Raw genomic sequence first — 25,613 nt, forward strand, 5'->3', positions numbered from 1 at the left:
GGGACAAACGTTCCGTGCGCGGCCACCGCAGGACGCTCTGTTCGGTCGCGGCCGCTTGACTGAAGGGGAATCCCGGCTCCCTTTTCATCCCCTACTCCTGAAGAAAACAGAGCAGTTTGCATGCAAGAGGAGGTTTACCTCGGCAAGGTGAGAGTTTTCGCTACTTTTTTCAAATGTGGATGTGACTTTGAGGAAGAATAAAGGAAATGTGCAGCCGGTGCTGCCTGTTTTAGGCTGATTCACACAGATGGTGTTTAATTTTGAGGAGCTCACAGCAGTCATTCTAGCGTAACAGGTAGCCTATGCAGTATTTTTTTTTTTTTTTATGTAAAGGACTTCAGAAGATGACAAGATTTTTACGCAATCAACCCTTTTCCTATTTATGATCTTATTTTTTTCTGGTAAAAATAGTACTTTAGTAATCATTTTTCAATTCAGTCATTTTTAGTCATTAAAGCACTACCAAATGTGACTTAAACTGTTGCCTCGAGGAGTGTTGGCACGTTGCATTAAAGCACAAAGCTATAACAAATATGTTTTAAACAGACTGATTCAGATTCTACAATTTTTATCTGTGGAAAATACTTAAATCCATAGAAAAGTACTTTAACCCAGTGGATGTGAACCATGTCTATTACAATAAGAACATTATTGAATAAGTGGCTGCAGTAAGTGTTGCTCCAGCAGGAGTTCACTACCCTTCTGGTCTTAAGATGCTGAAGTGGGGTGTCAAACAAAGCAGCCATGTTGGACATTAAAACCAAATAATTGATTCTGTGAAAGACTTTCTTCATAATGTTCAAGCTCACACATGCACAGAAGAAACCATTCACCTTATTGATTGCATTTTCCCTTTTTGTTTTGGTGTCTATTTGTTAAACATAGAATATATGTGTACGTATAGAATACTATTCTAAAATATCACACTTTGTCATGTCTCAGCAGTCATTTAGACCTCTTTCTCTTGCAGCCATGGAGGGACTTTCTTAAAGAGGACCCCACATAACTACAAAGTTTTATTTTTTCCCCATCGTTTTCCACCACCATGGCTGAGAAACTTGGTCCGGCAGGATTCAAGCCTGCAAACGCTCAAACCAGTCCTTCTCTTCCCCCGGAGCCCATCGACATCATCCGCACCAAGGCTCGCTCCCGCAGGGTCCGCCTCAACGTCGGGGGTCTGAACCATGAGGTTTTGTGGAGGACCTTGGATCGGCTGCCCCGGACTCGTCTGGGAAAGCTCCGAGACTGCAACACCCACGAGTCCCTGATGGAGGTCTGCGACGACTACAGTCTGAATGAAAATGAATACTTCTTCGACCGTCACCCGGGGGCTTTCACCTCAATCCTAAACTTTTACCGAACCGGCAAGCTGCACATGATGGAGGAGATGTGCGCCCTCTCCTTCGGCCAGGAGTTAGACTATTGGGGGATTGATGAGATCTACTTGGAGTCCTGCTGTCAGGCCCGTTACCACCAGAAAAAGGAGCAGATGAACGAGGAGCTGCGGCGGGAGGCTGAGACGATGCGCGAGAGGGAAGGAGAGGGAGAGTTTGATAACACCTGCTGCCCGGAGAAGAGGAAGAAGCTGTGGGATCTCCTGGAGAAGCCCAGCTCCTCGGTGGCTGCCAAGGTAAGGGAACCGAAACTGGGAGTGCGATCACACCGCCCTCCATCTCACACTCCCGGTCACATTCGGCCAGATCATAACACATTACCAGCGCGCTTATTAAAGGCTTACTCCCACGTGTAATAGATAAGCATGAGTTCATCAATCTGAATCCGGAGCAGACGTGTGCTGTAATCTCAGGAAGTCTCTTGTGCCATCTGCGTGCACTGCACCTTTTCAAGTAACAACAGCTATTTGGTTGTGTTTGAGTTTGAGAAATCCAGATATATTGGATGTAATAAATTGGATAAAACAGCAGCTGAAGAGCGAATGTGTCATGTGCACATCTGGTTCTGCTTCCTCTGCTGTGCAGTGAGGACGAGGTCTGTCAGCGCGCTGCTACAGTGCATCTTTAAAAGTACGATCATGTTTCAGTCCCGCTGCTTCTGCGATTCTGTCAGTCCTGCTGCACCTTACTATATTTACCTTGAGCACATTCATGCGGTTTTCTGATGAGACTGAGACAGTCATCGACACTTCTCCCTTCCCACGTACCACATGTTTAGAAAACTGCTGCATCATAAGCATTCGCACGTGGTAAAATGCCCATGTAGCGATATCAAAGCTGTGCTAAAATGCCAAAAATATCATCTCCTCCTCCTCCTCCTCCACCTGCTCAAGTCCAATCCACAATTAGGCAGGTCAGTGCTGCAGATAGCCACATTAGCTTGATGAAATCCAATCAGATGTAATTTACCTTTGGTCTCCAGTATCCTGATCTCATCATGAGGCAGTTCTGGGCAGGCCTGGATTATATTTCATGTCAGAGGATCATAAACAATCGGGTTGTCGGTGTGACACTTTCTGACATCATCCCCTCGTTGTTTTAGATGCGTCCCGTGGACTCTCTGCCACACGCCGCGTTGTTTTAGTCCCTCCCAATGAAGCAAGCAGATGGGCTAAAAAATCATACTTGATTCAATCTTAGTACTCTATTGCATGGCAGAAAATGTATAATCTATTATTAACCTTTATAAAACGTGGTAATGACGTTTGAGGTCTGAGGTTAAGATGTGGTTTTATTATCATACACGTTGCTCTGCCCCGCCCTGTGTCATTTCTGGTTTCATGAGTCAACCAGTGATTTGTGGTTGACAAAGACCCCGTGTCAGCTCTATTATCGGGTTAATCTGTCAGCAGTGAATCTGTAAATCAGTATTTTCATTTAAGGTGCGCTGGGGTGACAGCGTTGGGATATTTCAATGATACTCAGCCGTTAAATTACACCCACAGTGCGATCCCTCGTTCCCTGGACGCGCCTCCCCTGTATTGCTGACCAGTTCAAAAGCATGTGGGGGAAGCCTGTAAAACCTTGCAGGGAAATCCCATCATAATTCAGGCTGCACTGGCATTCTGCTGAGTGCTCCATGCGCAGAACCAGAACGTGACTCTTAACAGCGCGGCTCTGATCACATGTGCCGTTGAAAGTAAATTCTGGAACGGACCACATTGGCCACTCGACTGTCAGGTGGCAGCTGTCTGAGGTCGGTAAAGTCTTTTATGCGGCATGCTTGATGCAGCGAGGACCACTGAAAGCCCTTCACCAAGCAAATGCTATTACAAGGCTGGTACACAACCTTTACTTCACAAGCAACCTGAGCTGTATGTCAAATGCAATCACCGAGCCTTGCACACGCACATTCTCTACCTTTTTCTGTTCTTTCACTCCTCTTCTCCTCTGTGGGCTGCTTTATTCGGCTCTTAGGTCACAGTGTGCTTCTCTGTGTCACCCATGGCTCTTTCTGCCCTTAAATAAAAGGGCAAGCATGAGAGGAGTGACCTTTTTCAACAGGGTCAATCAAAGGAGGGATTCAGAAATTAACAATTACAGCAGAGCACTGGCCCCCGAAGAGAGGAAACAGTGAGGACTTTGAGGGAGAAAAACTCTGGATTTGAGGATGCTACAAGTGATAGAAGAAAACCTGCAGAGAGAGAGAGAGAAAGACTGAGAGAGGATGATGTAAGAGATGTAGTCATGTAAGTTATGCTTCTAGATGCTGAGCTGGATCTTTGCAAACCTTCCCCAATGAATAATGAATGCAGTGGTCAAAACAAAGATGCCGCTGGCTAATGCAGTGGCCTCTTTGTGGTACCGCGTGTTTTGGTTGAGTGCTTCATCACAAGAGTGAGGGAGTGATGGGGTGGGGGGGTGCAGAAGGCGGGTGTCCATGATGTCTGTTGCTATATGGACCTCATCTGCTACCCGTCGCAGGTGTGATGATGACGCTGCATGTACTCTAACGCTGTACCACAGCACAGGTACCTGCCTGGCAGCACGCATGGCAGCATGGCAGCACACACGGCAGCATGGCAGCACACTGAATGGGTGTCATAAATATCAGTGTGAGGGCGCTTTGCTGCACCAGAGATTTAGTGGATGTAACATCAGACTGTCACGGCATTATAAATGATTAGTGTTCCTACAGTTGTTGGGTCTGGATGCCTATTGTGCTCTCTTTAAATCTATTTATAGTATCCTCTCCAAGAGCAGCATTGTTTTATTTTGATTTGTGTTCATTGAAAGCTTTTCGGAATATCAGCAATGTCACATGAAATATTAAAGCTGCAGGAAACTCATTACTCTAAGAGAGAAAGCATTACCCTATTTAGGGTTTTCTTCCCTTTACGGTCGTTTTCCGGCTGGGCCACCCTGAAAAATAATGGCAGAGTGAGAGGGTTTTAAATGGAATCGATGTTTCAAGTCCTGCTTTTCTATCTCCACCCTCCTCCCTACATCAGCCCTGCCTACCCCTCTGCATGCTCCTAATGTGGATGTGCAACATCATTCTTTCCTTTATCTAATAATCTGGTCTAGCTATTGGGAATGCTTCGAAATGGGCCCGCATGAGGCGCAGTCTTGCTTTCTCCAGCACTCCCACGCTTGCAAGTGGCCAAATTCAACCCTCGGTGGACAGTGCTGGCAATGAGGATACACTTTGAGGATTCTGTAGCACAATATGTAACAGCAAGTGTCAATCTTAGTGGTCCGGTAGATTTATCTGCTCGAATATTGTTCCAAAGTACACTATGAGGGCTATTAATGGCAAGTTTCTGCATGATTTGTGGAGAGTTTTGCTCTTGCTCTCCTTTAATATCTTCCAAGACTGTTGTAACACAAAAACAAGAGGACAGAGGAGGAAATATCGCAAGAGGGAGACCTTTAGCCAACATTAAGTCCAATTTTCTAACCTGTTTGCACCCTGTACACGGTAGAATTTTATTCCAGAAATATTCTCATCTTGAATGGATTTCAGTTTGGATAGTTGATGGCAGTGTAGCTCCTCCAGGCACACTTGATTTAGCATTTTTAATAGCGATGCCTGTGTGGCAGAGACAGCAGAGATGACCGAAGGGAGTTTCTGTTGAACTACACTATCTTTGTTTGGCCTTTGGGGACTTATCAGCATGTATTACCGGAGAGGAGTTTGTCATTTTGTAAAAAAAACAGAGCGCGCCTTCTCGCCTCCTTGTTATGTAAGCCTTCGGCCTGGGCTCTAATCAGTGCAGCCTCGCATTTAGGCACAAGCACCTAAATCCTCTTTACCCCACAATTATAATCAGATAAGAGAGGACCTAGATTATAGGTGGCATGAGTCCTTGTAGATCCCGCATGGGCAGAGGCAATGACATTTATCACGGGGATGTTCCAGGGTGCAGTGTCAACACAGGATTTCCAATTAAATATCTCATATTTTTATTATTTTCTTTAATACGCTATATATCTTAAATGACTATTGAGTTTATAGGTACACCAAATAGGGAGACCCTTTCCTTCATAGCCTCCGCTCAGGTCAGAGTATTTAGTTTAAAGTCAGCGCTTTTCATGAAAAATGGATGATTTCGCTGTATTTACAGCAAGTACTCGCCAGTTTGCCCCACTCTTTGCTCAATCTAAACATGAACTTCCTCATATGCACAACAAACTGAGCGGTGTAAGCAGTGGACGCTGTTGCGCTAGCGTCTCTCGAATTTATGGTTTTGTTACCGAGCAGCAAATGTCAGCTCTCAGAACAACCGCAGGATCACGTTCGGCATGGATGGGCTATCTGTCGGCGTCGTCGTAAAATGAACTTTTAAAAAATCAATAAATTCTCAGTTTGGACGGGAGAGGTTTACGCTATAAATGCGGCATTTGTGTATCCTGTCAGAGAGAGAACATTTTAACAGCAAAGGAAGAAATCTTTGAGCATTTCAGAGAGATAGAACACATGCTCTAAAATAAAAACCTATAATTATTCTAGAAACTGTGCATGAATTTAGGAGGTCATTAAAAAGAGCTCCCGAGGCTGGAAAAATCTACATTGTTTTACGAGTTATTTACCCACTTTAATGGACTGAAACAGAAACAACTCATTTTAACACATATTTAAAATGAACAACATGGCCACTACAAGCTAGAGCTAATGGGAGGCCATATGGCGTGAGGAGTCTAATGGCTCAAGTCTTATTAGTAATTCTACTGTCATCCTCAGAATACACCCTCACATTTTCCTGAGCAAATGTGTCACACTAGTGCTGTTACTGAAGATCATTTTCATATTTTTCCCCCCCTTGTTATGTAACCGTCTCGTATAAATTTAACAGGAAGCGGATTTTTACATTTTCCTGTTCTGTTGAGGACGTGGTCCTAAAATCCTCGTCTAGTTATTAGTATGCAAAAGAAAAGAAGGTTAACGCAGCACTACCGGTGAATGATTGCGTGATAATTACTCCTGTCACAAGAAGACCTGAGACATTTGGATTTTCTTGATCTATCGCCAGCTCATCCTTCAACTTCCAATAAATGACATCCTGCTTTAGGCTGACGTGGGGTACTTGTTAGCAAACAGATGGCAGTTAGCACACTTGATGGAGAGGGAGCGCCATTAGCGTCTGGAGTTGTGTTTGTGTCTAACTGATGAAGTCAGTCGTGCCACTCTGTGTCAGTGCACGTGCTCTGATGCAGTGTTGGGGATTTTTTGGATGTGATGGATTTTGTCGCTCATATCTGGTTGATATGAAACCGCTGTTTACTCTCCACTAAGGTTGAGGACAGATATCTGACAATCTCCATGTGAAAATCGCCCCCTCGTTCCCCGGCTGGCTTAGTTTATCTCTCCCATTCAGCCTTTGTGAACCAAGCAGTTGTTGGTGATGCCAGATACTAACAATGGTCGCAGCATTGATTGAAAATCCCATTTTCTTGCCGGGCCTAGCTAAGTTGTACGTTGGCGCGGAGCATCGGGCCGAGGGCAGGAATCCCATTGAAATCTGGGAGTGGCTGTGAAGTAGGAAGTAGCAGAGTGACACTATAGATCCGAGATGATTGTTTTCTTTTCTCATCTCCTCTTGCTCACAGTCTCCACCTCTGTCCTCTTTCAGGGTTTACCCACCTTGTCTTTTTGCTGTTGAAGGACGTCCGACACAGGCAGATATAGAGAGAGGACTGAGGTGGAGGTAGTCATCATTCTAAATGCTACCAGCGCCGGGTCTCTATTACGTGCTCTGGTGAACCTCCCTCAGCACACATACTCACACACACACGCACTCACAGCATATTTGGTTTTCCACATCTCTGCACATACAGTAGGACATGTGTTTGGCCCTAGGAAAGGACGGCACACAGAAGCGGGCGTGTCAGACAGACAGCCAAACACGTCTTTAAATTCTGCTGAGACAGCCTAGTGTGGGTGCACAGCCAGTGCCACGCTGTCTCTTTCACTGTCCTTATGCCATCACTCTTCTTAGTGTCCTTTACCTGCTGTTTTTTGTCACCCCAGCTTTCAAAGCCTCCTTTTACATTTTCTTTTTGACTGATAAATGCCCTAAATTTTCCCATTTCCTCTTTTAATGCACACTTTACTGCACCGGAGCGGTTCATATATACTTGCCTATATACTCGTATATACTTATATATTTGTAAGCATGTGAGCATTTTCTTGCTCTATTCTTTATTTAACACAAAATAAGCGTTTGCGTGCAACAACAGCACAGACGGCCTGAAAAATGACTAATGGTGAAGCATTTTCAGGATCCTCACTAACAGAAGGGAGAACCTTCAGCGCTCGCAGTCTCCACTGACCAAGAACAACCTGCCCCGGTGCTCTTGGAAATATGTAATCAACTTGGTTTTACTTGTTTCCTCAGAATTGCTGTGTTTGCATAGTTTCCATGGCGACCGTGGTGCGCCATGGTGACTTATCAACACCCAGGGAGCAATTCATCTCCACAGGCTGTGGGAGAGGCAGAGCAGCTGGTACCTCAGCCCCCACAGCCAACCCCAAATGCAAATGTAAAGGAAATGCTCATACAGTTCAGACACCATTGACTCCAGTATTCAGCACAGTTCTCTCTCCTTTTCTTCCACTGTGTATTTTTTTTTACTTCCATCAAAGGTTTCAGTGGTTCTAACTGATGCAGATCTGGGCTCCTGTTGAGCTGTGGGCTATGATAAGCATCAACTACAGCCACTTTTAATGACACCGAGCTTTGAGAAGCATTGAGGTGGGATTTCCGTTTATCTGAAAGAATTCAGAAAACTGACGTCTGCTCTTTTCTCACGACCCGGGTGATCGGGCCGATCAGAGTGTCTGCAGAGCGTCGGCAGGAGAGCAGGCACTTGAGTTTACATGAAAGAGGAGATTAATTTAAAAGGATCTTCTGAGGATGAATGCGAGAAAAGGGACAGATCGTTGGGAGGTGGAAAAGGTTGGAGCTTCTTGCCAACCCTACCCTCATTGATATGGAGTGAAGGAGCAGGGGATCTTGTGGTTCGGCCCCTCTCATCACCATCCGCCTCCCCTCTCCTCCTCTCTGCTCTTCCCCATTTTTCTAATTTAAGCTCCTGTGTTGGACCACCTCCTTCTTGTTTTGCTTCTCTCTTGTGTCATAATGCGTATGGTGTCACCGTGGGCTGCTACCAGCTGTTTGCTGTCTTCCCGCACCCCAGGAAGTGACAGAAGTAATTATTATGTTATGTCACGTTCCGTGTTGCACATTGGACCTCCTGCATCTTCTGCTGAGCCACAGGAGTTCCTTCCTGCTGACCACAGTATTGCTGCCTTCGCCTCTTCTGCTTCTATGCATATTTTCTCCTATGCAATATATAAAGAAATGTCTTTAACTGTTTATTGAGATAAACACCTCAAATATGGAGTCACTGAATTGTGAAGTTGCCCTTAAAACCAGTTCAAAATGCCACTAAATTTCCCTCTAACTTAAAGTCTGTGTGTGGTGTCAAATGAGGTGATCATCGGAACACCCAGAGGACAAAAGGACACCCAGACCATGTGACCAGTGTCGCTGTCAGCCAAGCAGCGGGCCGGTGAATCAGCTGCATCTAACACACCTGAGGTCACCTCTCATCTGCATGCATGTGTGTGTGTGTGTGCGTGTGTGTGCGTGTCTTCAAAGTTAATAAAAAGAGGCTCAGCATCTCCTCCGAAGTGTTGTTGGGGAGACTTTCTTTGCATTTCCATGCATTATTCTGCCACCTGAAGAGACTGGCAGGATCTGTGAAGTCTGCTGGGTGCTGACATTTGGCTGTGGCTCCACCAGTCGATAGGATGACTCTCAGGTATTGACCGGTGTGCTGAAAGGCCCGTGTCTCATTGTATTTCGAGCAGAGTACAAGCATGTGTTGTCTGTACGATGCAAGTATCTGCCTTGAAACGCTAGCTTAGCGTTTGCTGTATGTTATAAATGTACTGATGCTCTTACATTTGTGTTTATTGCTATATAATTATTCACTCTTCTTTGCCCCCTCTGTCTTATTGCACCCTTCTGGCCACCTTTTATGGCACTGACCCAACTAAGGATTTTTTAAGTACCGGTATACTTGATTTGTGATGAACCCACTTTAAGCAACATCAAGGTGTTGAAAACTGCAGGTTTCACTTCTTTTGCCTCCTCTTTAGAGGTATTAAATCAAGTGTCTGAAATCAAAACACAGTGTTAATGGATGGTGGATTGTTTGTTGCCATCCTGTGTTTGTATTTTGTCCTACACTTTACTTAGAAGTCTTGATCTAGATTATGCTAATACCGCCTTAAATCTGTGTAAATGTTTCCATTAATATAACCTGAAACAATAAAGCTCAGTGTGAGATCTAATTTAAAGATGCTGTAAAAGGAAACTTGTTTTTAGGAATCACAGCAAGGCAAATATTTCATTTCCATAATGTGCAAATTTTCATTTTTGCCTTCATTTGAAATGTATAACTGCATAATGAATGGGTAAAAGATAATGCAGATTATAGCGTGAAGCATTAAATCGGTTAGTGATTCATCCTCTGTTGGAAATATGATTCATCTCCTGTTTTATTACTTCAACATGATTTTAAGCCCATTCTTCACATCTCATAGCTGATGAAAGCTTGGTCTTGTTGGATTCACTCAGGACAGTGTTCAGTTTTATAGTGATGCTTTTCCAAAGTGACCTTCAGCCAAACAAACGTGGGTTTCGAAAAGCATTTTGCTTCAATTTGGGGGAAAAACTTGGCTCAGGATACATTCACTGATCTTACAGAAAAAAAATATAAAGCGAGTTTAGATGTTGGGTCCAGATTTGTGTGTTTCGCTCAGTCCTGCACCTTCTTAGATCCACTTGTCCACTTCAGATTCAGGTGAATTCAGGAGAAAAGAGTCTAGTAGGTTGTATTAAATATGCTTTGATCCTATATAATCTATATCCAAGCTTGTTTAAGAGAAGTAAATTGCACATATTTCTTGCTCCTAATTGAAAACCCAGCCTGGATTAACTGGTGCTGAGACGTGTAAATCCAGCCTCCTGTCTGTCTGACAGTCAGGGCAATACCCCCCCTCCCCTGCCTGATGTGCTGCTACCCTAATCCCCACTGATGACACCACCATCTGAAGAGAGAAATAACCTGCCCTGGTCCGTTGTGTCAGCCGCGTTGTCCTGCCTGCCTGTCATCGCTACATGCACTTTTGACAGCGGCGAATCAGTTAGCATTGCTGGTGCGCTGGGGCAGATTAAGGTTAAATGGGGGCAAAGATAGGCTCGTTAAAATGGCTGTCTGTTTTCCCTCTGATAGAAGGAAGAAGATGGGGGAGGGTTAATGTTGTTAAGGTACCCATAGATTAACCGGGGTTCGCAGCCTAATCTGGCATTAGTGGCTCTTGTCTGAATTTAAATCTGACAAAAGGGGAAGGAACAGGTGGACATATACGCAAACTGGGATTAACACTTGCAGGGTGTTTGCCTCCACATGACGACACAGAAGGCGTATGCTCCATCCTTGTGTGTCATTCCAGGTTATTCTAGTCAGAGTTTGTGCATGTACAGATTAAACTCAGAGTTTCAGATAGCTTGGTCAGAGCAGGTTGTGTAAAAGCCCGAAGGCTCTGTATTTTAGTCAGCAACCCAGATTAGGAACGCCATTGTCAGTGCAGGTGAATCCACGTTCTCCAAATGTGCCCGTTTACATTCATCTCTATCTTAAAACAGGATGCCCGCATGCTTGCAGTGTTTTTCCCGTTGGTTCTCTGCCCATATTGCTGTGCACTATAGCACATACATGCACGCTGAATGTGTGCAGGTATGCAAATGCAGCAAAGCGCAGCCATTCATGTAGAACACTGCATCACATTAAAGCGGCACGCTTTGCGGTTCAGATTTGCAGTTACATGACATTAAAAACAATGAAATGTCCCTTTTGTTGTTTGAATAATATAATGCCATTCACAGCCTTTTACGTCTGGTACCACCCACAAAGAGGGAGATGTGTTTTCATATGAAATATTGATAGCCAGGAGGACGTTTACTTGAACTGCAACTGAGTGCTCGCAGACAGAATGAAAAGCTAATGTAGCGCAAGGACGGGGAAATACCAGGAAATGCCATGAGAGAGAGTGTGTGTGTGTGCGTGTGTGTGAGAGAGAGAGAGAGCACCGCAGAGTGGAGCACAGTGATAGAGGAAAATGATGGAGCTCTGTAGTGGCTCAGATTGGGCTGTGTGCTCCTGTGTGCCTCACAGGTATGTGGCCTTTCATCCTCATTGGTCACTTCGTCCTTCGTCTCCTGCTGCTCCGTGCACGGCCAAGTCCAGAGCGCTTGTTTCTAGGCCACTCACAAGACTGAACACGTGCGGAAAACGCTTTACTGTAAAATCAATAGTCCCCAAATAATTTCCTAACTCCTTATGTGATGTTTGTTTCGATCCGAGAGGTTCATCGATAATGCTGTCAGATGAAATAATGTTGTTGTTTCTGGTTAGCTTCCCCCCATGTATTTCTTCTCTCCTCCCCTCTCTCTTCCTCTCTCCCTCCCCCATCTCTCTCTCTTCTCCTTCTCTATTTAAATGTTTAATGGTCACATGTGTTCATCTTGCACCTGAAGTGTTCCTCCCTTTGAGAAGCACACCCCGTGCTGCTGATGTGTGTGACAGCCAAGCAAAAAAAAAAACACGCACGTCCAACCTTCTGTAAACTCTGCTGCGCTTAATGGGTCTTCTGCCTGCTGGTCTTTCCTATTTTGAAGTTCAAAGCGTGAGCTTCATATCTCTGTTTATATATATGAGGCGCATTTGCATTTAGCTGACGTTGCTGGAAGTGTAACGGGGCATAATGTGGAGTAGTACACACCGAGCCGGAGCAAAGTCACGGTTCATTTGGAAGCAGGATACTCGCGCTGGAAAGTGATATAGCTGATAAACTCGACTGCACCTGCAGCATCTTTGCTGTCGCAATGAAGCACCATTTCTTTTAATCCAATTTTAACCCTCTCATTAGGTTCCTCATCTGTTTTCATCGTGCTCGCTGTTATTTATTTTTCCTCTTTTTTTCCCCTCCCTTGATGCCAATCTCTTTCTGGCCTCTATTTGCTTCCACCCACACACACACCCACAATCATTTTCTCCTCTATCCAGCAGAGAAAACTGCCGGGCACTTTGCATTGGCCCTCTAGGCATGGACCATTAAATGTGGTAGGGAATGGGAATCTGGGCCCATTTTAATTGGAGGAAAATAGGATACGTCCGAGCAATATCCATACCGCTACCAATCGATTAAGTCGTGTTTGACTAGTGATGCCTAGAATGACTGGAGGCATCTGAAGGGCCTGAAAATGACTATGTAGTGACACAAAGAGAAAATGTTCACACAAACAAAGATAAAGACACAATCCTGTCTCGCGGTACCTACATCTCACAATATAACTTGTATTAAATGTCTTTATTTGGTCCTTCTAGCCTTGGTCCTTTCTCACCCAGGTCTCACACAACCTCCTATAAAGAGTTTCTGGATGATACTGCAGTACTGGTGGAGAAGCAACTGTGCCAACAAAGCTATGCGTAACCTGAACCTGAACGGAACCTGAACTGTTCTCTGTAATGGTCGCTGTGTTTGAAAGGGTTAATATGTGTTTGCATTTGTGTGTCCTCCTTCCTGGATTCGGTGAGCGTCTCACAAGCCCATGTGGCACGAGTGCAAGTCATCACACCAGCTAATCTGATGTCCCCGCGTAAGACAATTTAGGCAAATTAGCAAGTGAGCCGTGTGTGTCGGCACTAATCTGGCATAAATACAGAGAGGGCTATTTAAAGTCCACTTTCCACTGCAACACGTTGAATTTAGCTGGATCATTTGGATATCATTCCATCTTTCTGATAACTTAATCCCTTCTTTGTGTAGCGGTGCGAGAGGCAGTGACGGATAGGCTGGAGTCTCGGTGGCTGTGGATTAATAAACTATGGGAAGGTGATGGAGTGTGATGGTCTTAGACAGTGATCGAAGGCTACTTGTGTTTTTCTATTTGATTAAGCAGCGAGAGGATGTATGAAATGTCCGGGGAGCATTTTGGGCCTGAAGATGATGCTGTTTTAATGGAAGCTGTGTGTCATCTCAGATTCTGTGCTGTGGTCAAACACACACACACACACACACACACACACACACACACTATATGGTGTGTTCTGTGACTGCCGGTTCAGTGATGTATTCAGTTTTGTGAAAGCCACACAAAGTTTAATATTTAGTTCAAATCCATTTTAGTCCCACAACAGCATGGCAAGGTTCCATATAAAGAGTTCAGTATAAAAATGAATTTCATTTGGGTTTCAAGGCCTGGAATACATCTTTTTATAAACCAATCAAGAGAAAAGTTGCACCCTGTGCACCCTCTTTATGAGTTGCCCATCTGGACACAATTCACGGTGATGGATATTTTTTTCCCACCTCAACAATAAAAGTTTCCAAGCAGGTCCTCGGAGGATCTTTTGTCCGACTTCTGGAAACCAGAAGAATGAGCTGAAGTTAATGTTCTGATATAGTGGAGCCAATCTTTTTTTTCCCCCTCTAGAAATCTGGGATGCCTTCCTGCTACTTTGGCCCCATTTACACGAGGACAGTGAACTTCTGTCATGTTTCGTCTGTCCGCGTGGAACTTTTAGAAGCTGCTTCCAGACAGAGTGGAGCATTTTTTTAAAACTCCTCACCCTCCATATCCATTTCTTTGAAATTTGAGGTATCTGCACGTGCGTTCTTTACTACACCATCACCCAGATTGCCGCAGATACATATTATGTACAACTGCCCCTGATTTGATTCTGTTTTCTTTCATCCTGATTATCATGCTGAGAAAGCGCACCAGGTAAATGTTCAGGAAGGTAATCATATCACACATAAATAACAGATCATAAATCACAGCCGGTCGGAGCAGCTAGCTTGAAACATTAAATTGGACTGATTTCTGTCAGAATGAAAAATGTGCCCAGGTGACCGAAGCCAGGGCAGTGTTTAAAGTTATCGGAGCATGCTTTCTAGTCATGGCAGCATGAAATCAAACCTACACCTTCCGTGCGATCATGTGAGAGTCGAGCTTACATTTCTGTGACATTGCCTTATCGCTATTATTGTAGGACATCGGTGGCTGTGAAATGATACGGCAAAAAGGCCTGTGATGTATAACGCCGCAAACAAATGTAAATGTGGGGCTTTTATGATATAAAGTAGATGATTCGCAGAGTGAGGGAGATGAGAGGAAGCAGCGGGAAGTGAAAGAGTGAGAATGGAGGAGTGGAGACTGGGTGGGGCGGGGTGGTGAACTAATGTGTCCTTCATGGGGTGAGGCCGGACAGAAATGGCCCAGCGTGGAGCTAAATTGACTCCATTACGAGAGCGGCGCAGCGGAAAGCATCAGTGACATCATCCATCCCTCCTGGACAGCCAGTTACAACCCTCAGAGGGTTGATGGGCGTGGCCTATCAGCAGGATGGGGTTGAGTTATGTGCTGACGTAGGCGCGAGCGTGCGTGTGAAACTATGGGGAAATGATTTTTATAACTAAGAGAAACATATGGGAATTCTATTTTTAATTCGGGTCAGAAGCGTCTTGAACCTATGACAAAGGTCCAATATTGGGTCCATGTTGGGTGAATACGGGGATATGTGTTCGTATTGATCCTGCTCCTCCTAAACTGCTGAATCCTGGACTTGTTTCACAGAAAACAGGCGCTGAGTGTGTGCAACAGCGTCCACATCAGCATCTGCACCTCCAGCGCGGTGCCTGAGCACAAAATGCAGTTAAAATTCTGCGCTAAATCCTACCTGCCAGCCAGGATCAACAGCGCCGTGCTGGAATCCATAACGGCTCTGTTTCAGTGTCGGATTTCTCATGCTCTGGCTTTGGAGAAGGTCACAAATCCGCAAGTATGGGAATCACATGCCAGCATGTCATGTTGTTTTGTGTCTTTGTTCCCTGGCGTATTTTCTGTTTTTTAACTAAGCGTCGGTATCGATTGGATGTTTCGGGTCACTCTCTTGTCTCCCACCTGGGCTAAATCCTCACCGTTTGTTGCTAACGTTCGACTTTTTTTCTCGAACCTTCTGCCATTCAGTTTTTACTTCTTGGTGCTTTACACCGTTGACTCACACTGAAGGGGGCTTCCTCTGAGTTCAGAACCCTCGGCGTTATTTATAGCGGCAGAAAAGACAAGAAGAAACATGTAACCAAGACAACAGTGGATACTTTCACAGCTCGCCATGGATTGAGCTCAATGGAAAAGAAAGCATGCAATTATGTGCCTTCCCTCGCTGCGATGCAGCTGCTTGATTATAGAGCCAGAACATGCACAAGATGGTGAATGCGTCCAAAAAAGAAGCCACGGAAACACCTTCAAGACAATAACATCATGTGAGATGGATGCTGAAGCATTTATCCTGGTCTCAAATGAGCTCCGGTTTGCAAACACACTGCAGCGCCGCTGGACCTGGTCTTAGCTGTGCGATAGCTCCGCGATTAGGTAATGCAGAGTGAACAAGTGCGGGGACAATAATGCGCGCAGCAATGACTGATTAAGGAGGGTTAGTGCAGTAATTATACAGCTGTATGAAGTAGCTCATTAAAAAGTGACACTTGGCGGGCCATGTGCGTTGGACAGAAAACAGAAGATGGAGGGAACCTGCAACACTCTGGACACTGGACACTGTGCAGCTTTATTTTCTGGCCACTGGCCCATGGCCTTGGTTTCCTACCCTCCCCTCCATTTGCCTGATCAATCTCCAGCTGTTCTCCGAAGCCAAGGCACCCACGGCCATTCTTTCCAGAACTGATTTCCATCTGTTCTTAGAACTTCCCAAGTAATAAAGGCGAGCGGAGGACAAATGAGGGAGACAACCCCCCCACGCCACCCCCCACTCACATTCATGGTTATTGCAATGGCACGTTGTCTGCTCGACTCATCGCTGTGAGCCTTTCCATTATTGACGATATTTTCCAGATCTGCTCGGCCACAGATTGCAGCCGGCTGCGCTTGACCCATGACTGACAGGGGAAGCTTTGCAGAAAGTGTTCAATATATATGTCAAACGGAGGGAAATCAAGATAACTGATGCCATGAAAAACTTATTTAAAGTGGAGATGTGCAGGTGGAGACTCATTAAATGTTGGTTACTTGCCTAATTTCAACAAAAACGGGCTTTAAGAGATTCTACAAAGCTAATTTGCCAAGGTTTCATTTTGCAAAGAGCAGCACTAACACGAAGCACGACGTATGATGTATTTTTGTCATGTGCAGTATAATTAGCAGATCAGAAGAATACTGAGGGACATTTCGGTCTTTGGAGTTCACTTACTGCCTATTATCTGCATTGATTCAATCTGTCCCCCCCCCCCCCCCCCCCCTTGGTCACATTAACTGGGTAATTATCAAACAGGGCCCGGAGAAACAAAAGTGCAAAACATTTGGCAAGCCCCATGGCTCTGTTATCGTCCCTTTATTAATAAGACACATCCTTGTTCAGTGGCGAACCTCCACAGATTTCTTTGGGTGCATCAACTTTCCACGGTGACATCACTTCCTGTCTCTTTCAACCCTTCTTCTCATTTGCTAATAGCATTTCAAAAGGGGTTTCTGTGGCCCCTATTATCACAGGCTAGCACTCCATCACCACAATTAAAGCTTTACGTTTCAGGTCGCCGGGTCTCTCGCTCCAGCGGAGGTGAAACGAAAGACGGAACGTTTGAGGTAGTTTAAGGAACAGAAGTTGGGTTTCTGCGCAGAAGATGGATGGAGGGATCGTCTGTCCTTGCGGCGACGCTAATAAATACCTTTTTTGTCATTAGAAAGGGGAAGAGGTTATGTTTCACGTGTAAAGGAAGAAAGAACAGGCTGATAATGGGAAAAGAAAAGTGGCAAAAAGCAGGGAGGGTGAGTGACATTGAAAGGCAAAGGGAAGGACAGAGGCCTTTTGATGTGAGGCTTGTTTTGGCTCCTGTGAGAGTCCCACCTTTATTGTTCAGGTGCCCACATCTGAAAAGGGGCTGACTCGGTCAGCTCTCGTAAGCCCTCTGAGGCTTATTTCCTTATCAAAGAGAGCTAGCACTTAGAGCCCAGGAATGCGAGGCCGTCTGAATGTAGGTACTGTCAGGTTATTTAAAGGTCGTTTCAATTTTTTGAGCTCTTTCCTTTTTTCTGTCTGACTTGCTAAAAAACAACAGATTTTTCACAGAGATTTCTTCATTCCACTTTTAATTTTAAAGGAGTTCAATGCTAATATTTTTCCTGGAAGCTACCAAGCCAAATCAGGATCCAATAAGAACTGCAGGCGGGTGGCTACCCAAGTGCCTCGGCTGCCTGCTGCCGTTTTCCTGAAGGTCCCAAATCTGTGCAGCATATTAGAAGGTATTTTTTAAATGATGTTTTTCTGCAGTGAGTTTTGTTTTCCAGCCTTTCAAAATTTCCAAATGTGGCTTTTCAAGGAGTCTGATCCAGGCTGGAGGTGGACACAGCCACGTCTGTCCCTGTGGGTGCTTTGTCCTGAGCTTTATTTTTATGTTTTGACGGCAGGGCTGAGGTTTCTGGGCTCAGGCAGTATCCTTCCTATGAGTGCTGGGTGCTCCCCTCTCCACCTCCTCTGATCCCACCCCCACAACAGTAAGCCCGTATCGCCGTCGGCAGACTTAGCTTTTCCCGGCAGTGTGTAGTGAGAAAAGGGGCTGAGAGGTGCGAGAACATTAAGAAACGGCACTGAATGATGTGGAGCTCGACTTAAAAGATGAATCAAGGGAGGAGTCAAAGAACTGGTGGAAAATGGAAAACGCAGGACAAAGAGAAGAGGGGAAAGATGAATGAGTTGAGACGGCTGAGTCACTTGGCTTCTGTCTGAATAATCAGATATTGTTATTCATGTGGAGCAAGCCGCTGCGCACAGCCACCGGCCGTGTGTAAAAGCTGAATGACTGTAAAGAAAGACAGTGACAAGCTAATAGACTTCTGTGAGGGTGTGAAGAGGCACTCTGAGGAAAGCTTCATCGACGGATGCGCACGTTGTTTACTTGGTGACGCCCGTGACATCCTCGTCTCCTATGAGGGTTGTTTTTCTGCCCAGGGGCCGCGACCTTGTCAGGATTACAGAAAGATGATGTGAATCCGTTTTGGGGATAGGTTTTATTTTCTTCCTGGGTTCTGTTCGGGAAAGCAGTCTGTTGTATCGACCTCACAGAGAAGAGCGAGTCCATATTACATGACCTGAACAAAAGCCGGGGCACGCGCGGATCCCTGCACATCTTCACGGAATCACACCTAGATGCGCCGACGACATGCGTCACAGAGTCAGACGTATGTGCAGTGAACAGAAACCTATGTGCTCTTACCTCATTAAACCTCAATATATCCTTACGGGATTATCCCATTACGGGATAATGGGAGATTCTGGAGTTGGTGCTACAGTATTATCTTATTCTTGTGTGTTTTCCTTCCAATCCCAGGATAGAAGAGGTCATTCCCTGTAAGGATTCCTGGATCTGCTTATATCTTTACATCTATATCAAGATATATCTGTATATATCTATATTGATATAGACATATATCTATATAGATATATAAAATATACATCTCAATCTCACTATGTATCAGCAGAAAATTATCTTGTTAATATTACACTGCTAACTGGCATGGGTTATATATGAATTGGAAGCAGCAAATAATTGAATTTGTGCTCCTAATCCCGAGGCGAAGGTTCAGAATTAGCAGCAGCTATCAGCTGTTCTTTGCATCCTATTATGCTCGGTTCCAGTTTCATACCTGCAGCATTTCAGAGAAATTGCCGCGGATTTATTTGTTTAATGCTTTGCCTTATGGGATGAGCCATCTCTTAAGACCTTTTACAACTCCCTGAATTGCGGTGAAAGCGAGTATGGGCCGTCACTTTGCTGTTTGTTATGGGTATCGCGAGTGATTTGTCATCATTGGGTGAAAAATCGCAAAAAATGGCATAAATCCTATAACGTGCGATGCAGTTTCCTAATCAATTAAGAGATGCTGTGCGTCGGATGGCCATTGGGACTCTAAGTAGATATTAATGTGATATCCGTCCATGGAGGATGGAAAAGGGAATTATGATGGTTGACCCATCTATCTACCTGTATTTTATTCCTAACAGAAGCCATTAATCATTCTAATTTGTCACATGAAGCATGATTAATGAGTCTGCACTTCTCTTACCGCCTTACTTCCTCTTCTCATCCATTGTCTCCTGCTCTCGGTCGACCCATCTTTCGCTCTTTTCTTCTGGTGATTTTTGAATGAATTTGGGAGCGACAGCCATCAGGAGCAGATTCTCAAGCTCCTTGGACTTTGACTTTGTTGTGGCGGCTCCTTCCGGCCATCCTGGTGACCTCTTAGGGGTGACGGCAATTAAGCCCTCGTATTGAGTTTGAGGTGACATTAGTTTAATTTAACGCTCGCTGAGTATATGACACGCTGACACACCTGAAGGGTCTTCACCGCTGTACCCAGGACGTGAGGGGAATCTGTACCATCTGCACAGCTAGCTTGGCCCTAACAAAAGCTGATTGATTTTTTTGTACTATGAGTGATTCCATCGGTTTGTTATATTACTGATAATATCTTTCCCTAATGAGGGGTTCAGAAATGCAAAGAAAAGCCATGTGAAACCCTCATAGGACATTCTTTGGCCTCTAGTTTCATGAAATCGCGGGCTGTCAGCGGGGTTAACATCCTCCGTGTGGTTGTTTCGCAGTAATGGACGTTAAATATATGTGATGGCTGTTTGGTAATGTCACTAATGGCCGCGAGGCGCAGCCATGATCTCCGTCATTAGAGGAACAATTGCTCCCGTTGATGATTGCGGCACACTTTTAAAAATGCTCCTGATCGTAGATCCCCCGTGCACGCGAGTGGAGCGCCTCATTTGGGACTTTACCGTACCGCATTACACGGACAGGCGCGTGGCGAACGCGCACATGCCAAGACACACATAAGCAAAGGCAGCATGCGCATTACAAGGGTCGTTTCTCTCAGCAGTGAGGAATATTGACTCTATTACTGCACCAGTGACAGCTCCACCCTCTGATATTCATCAGCCGCACCATCCAATGGCCCAACACGCCACCTCTCACTTCATTAGCGAGATCATTATCACTGACAGTGCTTATCAAGATGGAGAGGACTTTAAACATTAACTTTTGACAATCTGCGGGGGCATTTCACGCAGGTATTTATTTTCCGGTGCGTATTTCCTCAGATTTTGAGGCTGCAGAAGAAGATCTGTTAAGTAAGAGCGAGTTTGTCTGTGTTCTGCGATGAGACACCTTTCATGGGGTTAGAGAGGCGAGCTGTCACAATAACGCGGCGCTGTTATCCATCTCGCTGGCAGTTTGTACAACCAGTCTGGTCGCCCGCATCACTGTGACTCATTGCAAATGAATTATGAGTTATCCATGCCACGGAGTCTGGCACGCTCCCTGGAACTTCCTGCATTTACAACACACATTGAGATGAGTATTGATTTGCTTTTATGGCAAATTTGAACATACAGTATCAGTGTGGGATCCTCCACATGTGCCAGCTTATACACAGACAGGAAGACAGATATTAGAGGATTTGTGTCTTTTTATTATAGAGAGATTTTATCTGGGAGGAACTGATAACCGTTGAAGATCAGGGCCTCTCCGAAGTGTCTTTCCTGGAAATATGGATGGTAAAAAGCTTTTACCCATTACAGGGGGAAACATGCTGACCATGGGCGGCCACAGCAATTCCTCAGTCAGGAGCTAAACTTGCTAATAAAGAGAAAAAAGCAGATGGGATGGGAGGATTCATTTCAAGCATATGCTACATGGAAAGAGAAATTATAAACTAAGTGTGCCTTTAAAGCGCCACCCTCAAGATTTTGGCACTCACACTTTCCTACTTTATGCATTATTTTTCACTGTGTAAAAGCAGCAATAAGCCATAGAAATCAGTTTTTTAATGAAAACTGCCATTCATACCATTTTAGATTAACTCTTTTCTTTATGAGAAAAGCATTCGCATTAGCACTGAAGCGTGCTCCTGATCCATTCATTCTGGTTTTTGCAGTTCCCTCCTACAAAAGAAAACAATGATAGTTAATAAGCGCCTGCGTGTCGCTTCATTGAGGCTTGGTGGAAACACACAGCCTGACAAGGTCACCAAACCCAGCACGTAACATCATATATACAACATATACAACATAATATCTTCACACGTAGATCGTGTTTAAACCAAGCCTTCCCTGTCTGTTTTAAAGATAAGCCACATCGGCTGTGACCGCATTACCTTCCTGTTGGGGAGAAAGTGATCAGTTTTCTTCCCGTGCTGTTGCCATCAGAGGAATGAGACGGATACTTCGGTTTACTTGCTGAAAGGGCAACCACACGTGTGCCGTGTGAGCTACAAGTGTGGGCCCTGGTGAGGTTTATTTTTATAGTAGCACACGAACATGTAAGATTACAATAAGCGTAAGCGTCACATGATAAAACAAAGCATGATATATACAAAAGGAGCATATAAGGAAATGAGGGATGGAGTGTCACAGGATGTTCAGGTTGTCCCCTGCTATTCCAAGGTGATAGAACATCAGCTAAAGTAGGTCACAGGGTTCTGCACAGGAGTGATAATAAGTAAATGAACAGTTTGAACCTAACATTCCCTCCTCTTTATCACGAACTGAGCAGGAACATCCATAGTATACATTCTGACAAGCATTTTCTGCACACTACTTCATAAAGCATCAGAATTTCGCTACTCGTGTCAAGAACTGGTTCTTTACTGTTTGAAAACATTAGCAGATTGGAATCAATCGTCAGACTTTAGCAATTAAAATCACATTCAATTTTAGTTTTTAGCAATCAAAATCACATTCAATTTCAGTTTTTAGTAATCAAAATCACATTCAATTGGGTATGGGAAAAGATCTGGCCAGTGGTATTCAGCATTTTCCTCTCGTTTCTTATCACCATCCTTGTCGACCAGAGGATAGAGCTGGGCCATTTGTGTGGCTACTGGTGAGATAGCTGTAGCGATTAAACGATTAACAAGAGAACGTACGCAGGGGATACAACAACAACCACACAGTGTCAATATTGCAGAAAAAATTGCTAAGGAGGTTAACACTGATGTTACCAACATCTTGTATTGTCCAAAAACATTCATCCCATATGGAGGTGTCAATTCCAGAGTGATCTTTCATCTTTCCGTTCAGGATCCGGAGGCCCTCTATGGCTTGGGTGAGGCTTCCATCTGAGGCGGTGTTGTTAGCAATGCCACATCGGCTGGGACTGCATTACCTTCCACCACAGACAATGGTGCAGCGCATTAATAATTCATAACATCATTACAGATGTACTGAAGAAGATATTCGCTTTGATTTTCCCTGTGCAGATCCGGAGACCTGGATCATGTTTAACAAGCAGAATGGTCCCAGTTAGAGTACAGCCCGTCTGAGTCAGGCTTGCATGTTTACTAAGCGTCTGGCTGAGGGTTAATCTACAGCAGTTAATTGGATTGTACAGGACAGCGCGTATATGTTTAAGCATTTGTTACGACTCTGTTTATTTTAATACCAGGCGGTGGGATTTTTTTTTGTGGCCTGTGGATATGCTGATCGTTTGTAACAGGGAATAGATTGCACGTTTCTTACAATGTTGAGTATTTACAGTAAATCTGGGTTTAATAGTTTGGGTTTAACTGCACAACACAGGGAGCTCTGCTTTGTTAGTCGCAGCTTTATCCGTTCAAAGGTCCCCCTGTGAAATATCAGCCTCGGATGAATCCGCATCTAATTATAGAAGCCAAAACCACCAAATGACCCCCCGAGCTCAGGTGTCCCCTGCACCACACCACCGGCAGCAATGCTCAGGCGGTACGCAGCAGCGCCCTTTTGGGAATCGACTTTGATATCCAACCTTGTCTTGCAGTACTTCGTCTTGGTGTCGGTGGTGCTGACATTTTGACACCTAATAAACCATCTCTTATAACAAGTATGATCTGTGATCTATGAACTATAAACAGCCAACAAGCAGGGCTTCTTCATCAGGGACCTCTCACAGTCATCGCGGATGAAGCTATCTTTACATAAATTAGCATTGGCGAGGTCTCATGGTATGATCTGACTCCATATTTTTAGGCTTTACACCTGAGTTGAAAAAAAAATCTATATATTTTCTATATATATTTTCTAGAAAAGCGTTGGGAATACGTTGCATGTCTTGACAGTGTGAAATGACAAGATTGATCCCACTTTTATCTCTCTATGCTAAATATACTAGCAGGCTGAGGTTGCATATCAACAGAGCACTCAACAGAGCGAAGTTGCCCGACAGCAGCGTCAACTCTCACTTTTAATTCTGAAAAACCGAAAATGCCAAAAACAGGAGAAGGAGAATGTGTGTGTGAATTGTAGAAAAAGAGCTGGCACGTTTCAGAGATGCGTTTTTAACAGCATGTAATTTCAGCTAACACCAACTAAAAATGCTGCTCGAACAAGTAAAAGTCTGGTTCTGTGTTTTTTCCTCTGTTGCCTGCCTCCGATGCAGGGAAGTCACCCTGAATTACCTCGTCTTTACCTCCTGACGGGGATTAACCGTTGACATCACCACTCTGGCGGGCTACACCGCACGCATCACATGACGAGGCCTGAAGTATATGCTTTGTTCTCGCAGTCATCCCCGCTGGAAACGAAATTCAATTTAGGCACTATTGCAACCTCAATTGCGTTCTAATTGCCAGTGCATCAATGGCTTGTTGGAAAAGACCCCCAGATGTCTTGGTTTGTTTTCCGGAAAGCCGCGTAACAAGGAGCGGTTGTACCGGAAGTTTTGAGTGCATAGAGAAAGACCCGCACAGATTGAATTACTTCGCCATTACTGACCACTTAACAGTGGAGGCTTTGGCGTTGCCCTACACTGGAACATCTCTGAAAGTTGAGACGTTGGGCACTCTATGGCAGCCACTTTTCAGAAGCTGGAGGCTGGAGACAGAAATCTAGGAAGCATCTCTGAAATTCCCTAATGGGGCACAAAATTCTGAGCTGCGCGCGGCACGAGCGTTGTTTCAGCCATAATGTGCTTAATTACCCTTTAAGCCTCACGTGGCGTTCGGCGTTTGCCGCTGGGCTTTCTGCTTCCCAACGACAGAAGGATGGAATTTTTTTCCTGTCAAATCAACGCTAACCTCTCGGTTTTGACCCGCGGATTTGCCAAATGTCAAATGCAGCAGACGGAGTCAAAGTTGGTTGTCATGTAAACCGCATGCGCTCTGATTAGAACAAGCGCCATGATGGAGAAAGCAGTTTAGCCCGTTAGAAAGGAATAAAAGGAATCTTCATCAGCGTAGATGATCTGTCGATTACGCCCTGCTGCGGTCCTCCTCAGGTCTTCTCCTGGACCGCCTTTGTGCGGAGATGATGGGTCGAGGCCTCCCGAAGAATTGAGGTCAATTGACAAATAACAAAGCCGCTCAATGGTGTCTGCTGATAAGGCTTGTTTCCATGGCGATAAATGCAGTGACCACCGAGCTCAAGTGATTGGATCTGGATAAGATCCAATCGGTCACTGTGCTGTTTTGTTAAAGGAAAGAGCCGGTCGATGGAAAATCTGTTGGTTTTAAACTTTCAACCCATATTTGATACTTCCCATTTGCAGGCTCAAGAACATTTAAAAATAGAAATTATAATTCCTCATGTACTCATGCACAATTAATGTCTGCCTAAAATATCAATATTTCACTAATATTGATCGTTCTTCACCCCCATCTTTTTTGCAGCCACATTTAGAGCAAACAAAACATGTTTGCGAGCCTGGAACTTCTCCTCTGAAGTGTTTTCTTCATTAATTAGCCGCGCGGCGGCGTGTTTCAGAAGCCGAGCTCGTTAGCTGCTGTGCGGGAGTATCATCTGCTCCCAGATCAGCAGCGCTCACTGACCCTCTGCTCGCCGCTCAGATAATTGTTTGCTCCTCTCGCGGCCGTACCACGTTGTTCTGTTCGCCGAGGTCAGCGTAGAGACGCACTTGTTGTATCGGTTATGTAAGTGTCGGTTTTGGAGAATGAATATTTGATTAATGCAGAGTGAGTGCTCGGATGAGGAGGCGGTCAGTAGGCGGGGAGCAGCGAGCTGTCCAGGAGCTGGCGGTGTTCCAACATGGAGAAGAGCTTTTTACTGTACCCACTCTGCTGCTCTTCTGTCTCC

The 25,613-nt window shown here is 44.8% G+C and overlaps 1 protein-coding gene across 1 annotated transcript in view; it reads left to right on the top strand.

The window, feature by feature from the left end:
* Positions 1-8: 8 nt before the first annotated feature.
* kcnb2b (potassium voltage-gated channel subfamily B member 2b) overlaps positions 9-25,613 on the top strand; it is a 57,592-nt gene continuing 31,987 nt past the window's right edge. Inside the window, exons 1-2 of the mRNA XM_057012932.1 lie at positions 9-147; positions 971-1,630. Of these exons, the coding sequence (XP_056868912.1) occupies positions 1,046-1,630 (585 nt within the window). The 5' untranslated portion in view covers positions 9-147; positions 971-1,045. The remainder of the gene's footprint in view (positions 148-970; positions 1,631-25,613) is intronic.

Source organism: Takifugu flavidus, chromosome 17 (assembly GCF_003711565.1).
Source record: "Takifugu flavidus isolate HTHZ2018 chromosome 17, ASM371156v2, whole genome shotgun sequence".
In the NCBI taxonomy this organism is placed as follows: Eukaryota; Metazoa; Chordata; class Actinopteri; order Tetraodontiformes; family Tetraodontidae; genus Takifugu; species Takifugu flavidus.